Source organism: Chaetodon trifascialis, chromosome 4, assembly GCF_039877785.1.
Source record: "Chaetodon trifascialis isolate fChaTrf1 chromosome 4, fChaTrf1.hap1, whole genome shotgun sequence".
In the NCBI taxonomy this organism is placed as follows: Eukaryota; Metazoa; Chordata; class Actinopteri; order Chaetodontiformes; family Chaetodontidae; genus Chaetodon; species Chaetodon trifascialis.
Window position 1 is genome coordinate 12,950,956 of NC_092059.1, and position 9,134 is coordinate 12,960,089.

Sequence of the window (9,134 nt, forward strand, 5' to 3'; positions counted from 1 at the left end):
GGATATCACTTATCTGGAGACAAACAGCACAGATTAGGAGAGGAGACAGAACATGCACGGGGGACAGCATGTGGGAGGGCTCTAACACAATTACACACAAGCACCAAATCCCCCCTCTGAGAAATGCTGGTGCGATAAATAGCAAATAGAGACCAAAGCCGGGCCATTTCCTTCCTGTCAGACAGCACCCTACTGCACCAACACTCAGTAGCAGAGAGAAGAAACACCTTACTGGTTAAACTGCAGTTATAGATTAGCTTTTTTTCATCCTTTGTTCTGTACAAGGAGGCTGTTAATTGGGCTGACAGTGACACCAATCTTGCAGCAGATGTTGGACCTTTAAAGCAAATCCCAGTTCTGAGTTGAAACCAGCTCAGCCAGTGTAAATGGATTGTCTTCCTTTATTTAATTGACATTGGAATTATACACACATTTTGTCATTTGATTGGCCTTTTGGCTCTTACTAAAATGTTTCACGCCCCAACTATTCAGGCAAGATTATGACTGTCTTATAACCTAAATCCTAAACATGGCTCCTTATGACGTATATCGAGCTAACCCCCATCCAAAGAAGAATTTTGTGGCAAAAGTAAACACTTTAATCCAATTTCTTAGACCCCAAGGCCTCATTCAAACAAACCACCTTATTTATAGTGATCGCAGTAGCCTTGATGGCTGTAAAATTGTTGTAGAGGGCTCCTTGATTCACTCCATGTCTCATGATTAATTCATGGCTGCTGCTATGTGTCTTGTAGAACGCATGAATCCCGACATGAGTCACCAATAATATACATTCAGATTATACAGCCTCCATTAGGAATTTGACAGCTGAAAGATGAATGCATTGTCATCATCACAGCGAGCTCTTCTATAGCCTTTGCTTTGCTCCAAAATAGAAACATCATGGATATGATTGCCTTTGACAGATTCAATAAAGAAAGCATTGTGCATTTCCATTGTGTGTTGTTGCCAAGATGGTTTGCATATGTTTTGACCTCAACATCGCACTTCTAAGATCTTGTATGGACCCTGGTCTATGTTGTTGATGACAGTTGGATGGGAAGAGAGTTGCTGCAGCTCAGTCTGTCTGTGTGCCAGCTGCAGTGTCTTTGATCCCATGTGCTGGAGGTGTTGGCACAGGTCTCTCTCTGCCACCCCCTCTGCATGCCCCACACTGCGTGTGTGCTCTGATGCCTTCCATGGCGCTAACACTTAACGCACTGATTGACTGCAAGGCATCTTTTGGCTGAATCTCTCCCTTTTCTCACCCTGTTTTACGGCATAGTTAAAGAGTTCATTCACAATTTGCTTCAAGTTTGTTTTCTTTATTTGGAAAAAAATGTGCATGAATTACATAAACGTTTATTTATCAAATGGGTAAAAATAAATGCCTCAAACGTCACAAATGAAGAAAGTGAATTGTACAGCCAGACCACCAAACACAGTGAGGTTTCCAGTCATTTAGAAATTGGTTTATTGTATGAATCATTCAGTAATTTGCACAAAGAATGTGAGTTTCTTCTTTTACACAAGCTGCAGCTTTAACCTCAGGCATCAAGCAATCTTAACGTCAGTATGGTAAGAATGCCTTGTTGTCTGGATGTTTCATTTGTTTATTTAGGACTAAACAAACTAAAAGTCTTGGTAGAGTATGCTCTGTTGTCGAGGATTATCTTCAACAATAAACACATAACTATACTTAAACTTGAAATAATCGTAATTCTGTAGTATTTTTCAGCATTGTTTACATTTACAAGCAGCTTTATGGGACACAAAACAGGCATCATTGTGTGGAAACAATTGAGGTACTGAACGATTTTATTTGCTGTTCCAGATGTGAGGTCTATAAAATTCACCTGGGCTGTAAAATATTCTCTTCCCACTCTCTTCCAAACAAACACACACACACACACACACACGCACACGCACACGCACACACACACACACACACTGTTTTTATTCAATCTAATACCTTAACACATAACATATTGTCGGATTATCTAAATTAAATTCTGCACTTGTAATAAAAGGCAATTTTGATTTCAAACTCGAGCTGTAATGCAACATTAAACAATAAGTATCCAAACAACAATCAGTTCAAACATGATTTAATCTTACATTTCTGTGATTAAAATATCAAATTCATTTCATTTCTATTGAGCAGGGTTATCATAATAATTTAGTGTAAAATATGGACAACAATCTGTTTTTTCTGTATGTAAAAAGACTAAAAGGCCGCTGTGGTCAATAGTGCATCTTGCAGCAACATTTCTCCATCAACAACAGTTTGAATTTTCCTCCCAACTTGTAGATTAGAAGGAAAAGTTTGGAAATTCTGGCCATCGTGTCATGAAAACAATGGTAATACCAAAATATACGGATACATATAAAGAAAGCTACATATGATATGAAGTAAATGACAAATATCTGTAACGGTGATGCAAATAACATCAAACCGTGTAATCGGTCAGAGAATGGGCTCTGTGTCGTTCCAACTGACAAATGCGTCTTTCCACCTAAAAAAAAAAATAAACAAAAAAAGTTGAAGGGATTTACAGCTGACCCACTTACTACAGGACCCTGAACCACTAAGCTGTCAGAGTATGAAAGAATTGGAACAGTCCTTGATTAACAGCAATAAATGTCACCATGTTTTATGGCTGTATATCAGCAGACACTGCTGTGCATGTGGGTTCGTTTATCTGAAATACCAAAATATCCTTACCTTGTTCGAATACAATGTTCCAGAGGAGGTATGAGATCAGTGTCCACCTCCTTACAGCTCGGGGCCGATTTACCAACAGCTAAAAATATAAATGCGTAAGTAACATTTTCAGTTTAGGCACATGCACAATTAGTGCAGCACCAACATAACTAATCACTACTGAAACATCAGTACCCTGATAGTTGAGACTGTCTTCAAAAAAAAAACAAAACAAGATCAGATCATAATGATAGAACTTCTACCCTAATTTCCGTTATTCTGAGCAGTCATTCACTGAGGTGAGGACATTATAAGACATAAGACAAAGAGAGGACGTGCACTGAGAATGTGGGACAAACGATAATACATACAGACAGTGAGACGGATCTCCTCCTCCTGATTGGCCAATCCATCGTAATAGTAGAGGTCATACTCCACACCTTTGTCCTGATTGGTCAACAGCTCCCTCTGCAGGCCAAACAGCACACTGAAGTGGCTTTCACTGCACACCACCCAGATGGGGTGACGGGGAGTCTTCAGGTAAGCTCCGACCTGAAGCAGAACAAAGTCGAACACAACAGATCTGTTACATACAAGGACCCTGAAACCAAAGCACCTCGAACTCAGCCGTCACTCATCTTATTATTCTTTAACGTATTAAAGGTGTTGCAGACAATATTGGCCCTTAGGGTGGGAGGGGAGCAAAATCAAAACTCACAGTATTTTGTTTAGTCGTGGCTCCTGAGTAGTTAGATGTAGATGCACAGTTTTCCAGGGTTTAAAGTAACAGGATTTGGATTGGAAGAATGCATTTTGTGCATGGATTGGTATTTACTGTATGTTAATGACACGCACAAAAACTTGAAATGTAAAAGATACGCTGCAAGGCATTTGCTTAAAAGAGTATTATGAAAATGGATGACAAACTACTGCATATTCCACCTCATCTTCCTGTTCATGGCACTTCCTCGCTGCCTCAGGGTCCAGTAGATTTTTTTTTAACCTTGGACCTTTCATTCAGTTCCAATTGAATAAATCCTTGAAGACTCAATAATTCTAGATGTCAAGACAAAACCTGCTCTTAATCACTGCTTCCTGGGATGGAAGAGATTTACATAAGCTTCAACATGCCAGTTTCCTCCTGAAAATACATCCATATGTTCACGATGTGATTAATGACCTACTACAACCCTGATCACAGGCAAAGTTTGGACGCTGTGTAAAATGTACTGTAAGGTAAAACAGATTGCAATCATTTGCAAATAAATTGTATTTTACTGACTACAGTTTTACGAAGTGTTCCTGAGCCCACGTAGTCATATCCTTTCCACAATCATGCCTTTGTGGTGAACCTCCCTCCATCCTCACTTGTGAACAACTAAGCCTTTCCAGGATGCCCCTTTCATACCCAATCATTTGCTACTATGCCACTGCTCCAGGTAACAGGAGAGCCTGGTGCTTCGCATTTTCTTCAGTTATCTTTTTCTTGTGAGTGTGAACTGCTTTTCGGGCAGTGTATATGTAAATTATCATTTAAATCCCTTCCCAGTCTCGAGAGCATTCTTCGCTGTGATTATGGGCACATCTGTGCCAGCGGCAGCACAGATGTGCCCATAATTACACAAAAGAATGCCACCTGAGGTCTTTTGTTTTCACTTGAAGCTGACTAGCATCCGGTGTGTCAACGCTGGGATGAGTCAACGCTCACCTTGCAGATGTTGTAATGTTCAAACAAGGACAGCAGGCCGACTTCACACTGGCCTTTGATTCCCTTGAGTAGAGTCATGCTGTCATTGCCTGAGTCCAGCTCCATGTCATTGTCAAACACATTAGAAACTGCTCTTCCGCAGAGTAACAGGTTGACTAGCTCCTGGTGAACACATATACACAGAAGCAGGATATATTTCATGTATACTGCAGTAACAGCATGTAGTGTTGGTTACTTTGAAGGTAGTGGAAACTTATGTCCCTAAACCAGCGTCATCAAGACCAGTTTCCAAGTGAAACAATTTAGCAATTTCTGGTTGTATGTCAGAACCTGAGTGCAGTAGCCATGAGCTCCGATGAGCGTGGTGGTGGGCACGTCCATATCCTCTCTTACTCTAAGGAAAGAATAAAGAGAAAGCACAGCAAGGGTGATGTTTTATCAGTTAACTCTTTGATTATTATGTTGCACATCTTGCTCAGTTGTAGAGTTAGAAAAGGCAAAACATACTTCTGAATGGATCGAGAGAGAACAGCAGATACGGTCAGCAGTATGCATCCTAACATCCCAGTCTCAAACTGTGGAGAAAAAAAAGACAGATTAGAGCAAAAAGGTTAGCAGTCTTTTGAATATCTGGCACGCAGAGGTCAGTTTAATCTGCGTCTCTCACCTGCTCAATGTGCTGCTCGAGAATCACCTGCAGGTCCTTGATGTTATCCACAGTGAAATATGTCATCTAAAAGAAAAGGAGGTAATACAACTTCCAGTGCAGTGCACATTTTCAGTTTAAAATAAAAAGTTCCATGTGCAAATTGATGCTGTTGACACATCTACTTTACTTTTATGACACTATTATCCAATTGGTTTCACTTAAAAAGAACAAATGTACAAAGTGCAAATGTGGTTACGAATTTCCAACAACAGATTTAGTCATATTCCACAAATTGAACCCAATAAAAACGGCTCATTATGCTGAGGAATGGGTTGTCTGGTGTAGTTAGAAAATACCAAACACATTTAAATTCTGCGAAATACAACTGAATTCTGTCTGGTTGACATGAGCGTAAATGTTCAGCATGTGTGTATGCAGTGGGAACCTTTTCAAGCACTCCTTCAGATCTGTAGTGGCCAGCTGGGATGAAATGATTTCTCCCTGAATTTCTGTTTAAAAACAAGCACAAAAAGCTGTTTGAATCAATGCTGCACCTGAAACAGCGGATTCATCAGGCACGTGAGTGGGTCTGACGGCTGCTGAGAGCAGATACTGGAGAAGCATCTGTGGTGTATGTTGCTCATATGACACTGACACAGAACCACTCCGACCCTCAGCCAGGTATTCACATGCACTGAGCTGGTAATGAGGATCTGTGCATTGGTAAATGTCTGGATGTAGAGGATTAAGAGGATAAAACTATGAGCTTACATTGCAATTGTGGCTTGTTTTTCCTCGCCAGCCCTCCACAGGATTTCAGCCGCAGCTAGAACGAGACACTCTCTTCTGGTAGTGTTCGAAGGTCTTAACCTCCTGAGAACAAAGTGCCATTTGAGTGAAAACCAGGCTGTCTGGGGTAATATAACACTACAACGAGGAGGTCAATACTTAACAGTGGCTACAAAGCATGCCTTGATGTGAATTAATGGCTGTAAAAGGCATCCAAGTGATTACACTAGGGTGCACAGAGGTTAATATTAGGGGCCAAAGCTCTAAATTGAAGGATGACATACTGAAGTCCTGTATCACTGCTTTTGATGTTTTCAAACAGCAGTTTCTTTAGAACAAAGGCTTGGATGGATGCCAGAACTCCACAAGGACCACCCTACAAAATAAACACACAGAGTGCATAATGCCACAAATTAATAAACCATACGAAAATCATTTTCTGGATCGATGAATTCCAACAGAATGGCACGTTTAAGACAACCTTTTTCTGCACGATTCCATATCTCAGGTCATGTGTTTCTGAGAATGTGAAGCCCTGATTCCTCCACTCAACGCTGAAGCAATTTAGGGTGGAACCGAGCAGAACTGCTTTCAATTTCTGGAGAAAGACCAAAACAGAAAATCAAAGGCAACCTCAGAAAGTGTCCAGCATTTCTAAAGTAACGCCGGCATAAATCACCCACCGTTGCAGTGTGTTGGTCCATTGGGTGGCCGGCATAGCTGTGCTCCACCGTGGTTCTCTGAAAAGACACTCTGGAGAGTTCCTGTAGATCATCATCATCGTCAATGTCATCTGAAAATGGATTAGCACATAGTCAGCTTTGAGGAACACAAGGCAACACACAAAAAAAGGGCAGAGACGATGGGTCTATACACACAGGACTCACCTAAAACCATCTCAGACACGTCCAGATCAGCCACATTTGGCCTGGTCAGAGACTTTACTCTGAGAAACAGACAGAATGGACGTAAACTTTTGAACAAATCTCTGCGTGAAAAAAGTTCAACAGTATAAAACTGTGAAGCTGCCACAGACACACGACTATTAGCAGCTCATAGCTATTTACTTCTTTTTCTTCAGTAGATCTTGTCCCACTTTTTCAAAGCTGTTTTCTCTCTGCAGTCTCTCAGGAGCACTCCGCAGCTCCCGTCGCCCTCCTACGCACTCAACTGAACTGATTTCAGTCAGGCCGCTGTCTAAGCTTTTTTGATGTGAGCCGCTCATTAAGAGTCCATCCTTAGACGGCCTGTTTTCTTCTTCTTTTCTGAGGAGCGGCTGGGGCACTTCTAGCCTTCGACTCTGTCTTTTTTTGTGTGATTCCTGAAAGTAAAAACATCAGCGATGGAACAGAGTATGATGAATACAAGTAACATGATGGATGTGGGATCAATGTGTTTTTAAGAAGTGCATCATGAGTTCAGTACCTGAGCTGTGCTAGCTATTGGTCCAGCCATCATGCCACGTATGATTCGATTAGGTCTGCTCCGTTGGGTGCTTTCTGGTTCTCTTCTGATGAAGCTCTCCTTGTCCTGGAGGGAAGGCACCATTGGTTGGCCTTTGTGGTCTTCTGAGTCACAAACCCAGATACCTCTTTGATTATGACTGGGCATTCTGTCCGTCTCAGGCAACAAGGACGTATGCATTGGCTGAGAAGGGTAGATTTCTTCTATATCAGACCTGTCAGAGAGATACATCCCATTTAAGTTCAAATATACTTTCAAAAAGCCAAATGATCAAAAAAAATGATGCATCAAAGCGCCCTTAACATACCTAAGTTTGAAGTGTTTGCTAATAACAAAAGCTGTTGTGCTGTCCTCTGTCTTTGTGCCATTCATCACGGTTGGGGATACTGCAGGAGACTTAGCAGTTGAGCTAATAATTGAAGCAGACTGCAGGGGATCACTTCCATTGCTGCTCATTTTGTCATTCTTAAGGCCCTTAATGTGATGCTTCACAATGATCTCCAATAACGTTTTCAGGGGGGAGGTCTGAACCTGCAATGGCAGAGAAGTCAGCAGCAGACTTAGTTGACTTTTGTTATGCACATGCACAGCAGCCAACCTGCGAGACTTGCCTTATTCTCTCTGTAGAGATGCTCCATGTTGAGAATCTGTCTCAGGTGTGACCTGTTGTTGATGCTGGCCGCTGTGCGGGGATGCTCCTCATCCATACAAGCAATCGTCCTCTTGAGTCCCTGCGCATCATCAACACGTATTCTGTGACTAGGAACCATGTTGACACTGCAAAACTTTTTAACGTGGTAGCGTTTTTAGCTCGTATCACAAATAGTGATGGTCGCGGCTATGACAATCTGACCATCCTCCTGCCTTTACACAAACGTTACACACAGGGTCGCGCTGGTTTCGGAGTTGATCTCTAAGGTTAGTGGCACGGAACATGTCGAGTCACACAGATTTCGTTGTTACACCTGGATACGAGAGCTAAACTCTTTTCCATAGCTGAGCCGGGCTACCCGAATGATAGCTAGCCAGCTCTGTTAACGTTTAGCAGTTCTCACAAACGATGCGTCCAGCACGGAGTTAGCTAGCTGACAGCTAACTTACCTTTCGACTCAGATATTCCCGAACAAGGGACGAGGAAACCTCCTCCACTGAAACGGCCATGGCGGTGGGAACTTGTCCGACTGTGACGGCTGTCTTCAAACATAGGTGATGAAGAAGAAGCTGTTCTGATGATAGCCCTTAGCTAACCATCCAGCGACCCTCAACGAGGGTCTGGGGTGTGCTGTATAATGGGCCGTTGACTCTTCAGAGACCGTCCATACGTGCTACAGGTTGGTCAGTGCGCGTGCCTTTCAGAGTTGATGTTCGGTAATGTGCGTTTCCATGGAGATGCTAGCTGCTCAGATCTTTCATGACATACGCTAAGAGAGCTGTTCATTCGGCGACTATATTTTTTCCAGGATGGCGAAGGCATATGCCGTCCCTACTCGGCTTCTGAATGGCTTATCCTGACATTCGTACCAACCCAACCCACGAAGGTAACAAACACTAGCCAATCACAGGCAGAGTAGGGTGGGATATACCTTCACTATCCTAGAAAAAAAAAATTTATCACATACTGCACGTTTGTCTCGCTGTCCTGCAACGACCAATAGATTCAAAACCTCAGGGTCTAGGTATGGAAAGGGGTCACAGAATAAATACATGCTGTATGCTGATGGACCTAGCGATTACATCTACTCTAAAACAATTCAAGAAACCACAAAAAATCTGTTATTTTTCTTCATTTTATTAAAACATTTTCATTTATAACACATGAG

The 9,134-nt window shown here is 42.1% G+C and overlaps 1 protein-coding gene across 1 annotated transcript; it reads right to left on the reverse strand.

The window, feature by feature from the left end:
- Positions 1 to 1,308: 1,308 nt before the first annotated feature.
- Positions 1,309 to 8,793, reverse strand: mindy4 (MINDY lysine 48 deubiquitinase 4). The gene is made up of 18 exons (XM_070961718.1): positions 8,416 to 8,793; positions 7,926 to 8,045; positions 7,622 to 7,845; positions 7,276 to 7,528; positions 6,918 to 7,171; positions 6,738 to 6,796; positions 6,534 to 6,643; positions 6,332 to 6,448; positions 6,135 to 6,226; positions 5,833 to 5,934; positions 5,507 to 5,570; positions 5,080 to 5,145; positions 4,920 to 4,987; positions 4,743 to 4,806; positions 4,413 to 4,574; positions 3,076 to 3,256; positions 2,726 to 2,804; positions 1,309 to 2,516 (listed from the first exon to the last, which is right to left on the reverse strand). The coding sequence occupies exons 1-18, from the start codon at positions 8,473 to 8,475 to the stop codon at positions 2,468 to 2,470; spliced, it is 2,124 nt and encodes a 707-aa protein (XP_070817819.1). The 5' UTR covers positions 8,476 to 8,793; the 3' UTR covers positions 1,309 to 2,467.
- Positions 8,794 to 9,134: the final 341 nt, after the last annotated feature.

What these genes read in the sequence shown, in the direction of transcription:
- mindy4 (XM_070961718.1), bottom strand. Translation starts at nt 8,475, where the DNA reads ATGGCCGTTTCAGTGGAGGAGGTTTCCTCGTCCCTTGTTCGGGAATAT. An exon ending in CAATAGCTAGCACAGCTCAG is followed by an intron (nt 7,172 to 7,275) that starts GTACTGAACTCA and finishes TTTTACTTTCAG; the next exon opens with GAATCACACAAAAAAAGACA. An exon ending in TCGAGCAGCACATTGAGCAG is followed by an intron (nt 4,988 to 5,079) that starts GTGAGAGACGCA and finishes TTTTCTCCACAG; the next exon opens with TTTGAGACTGGGATGTTAGG.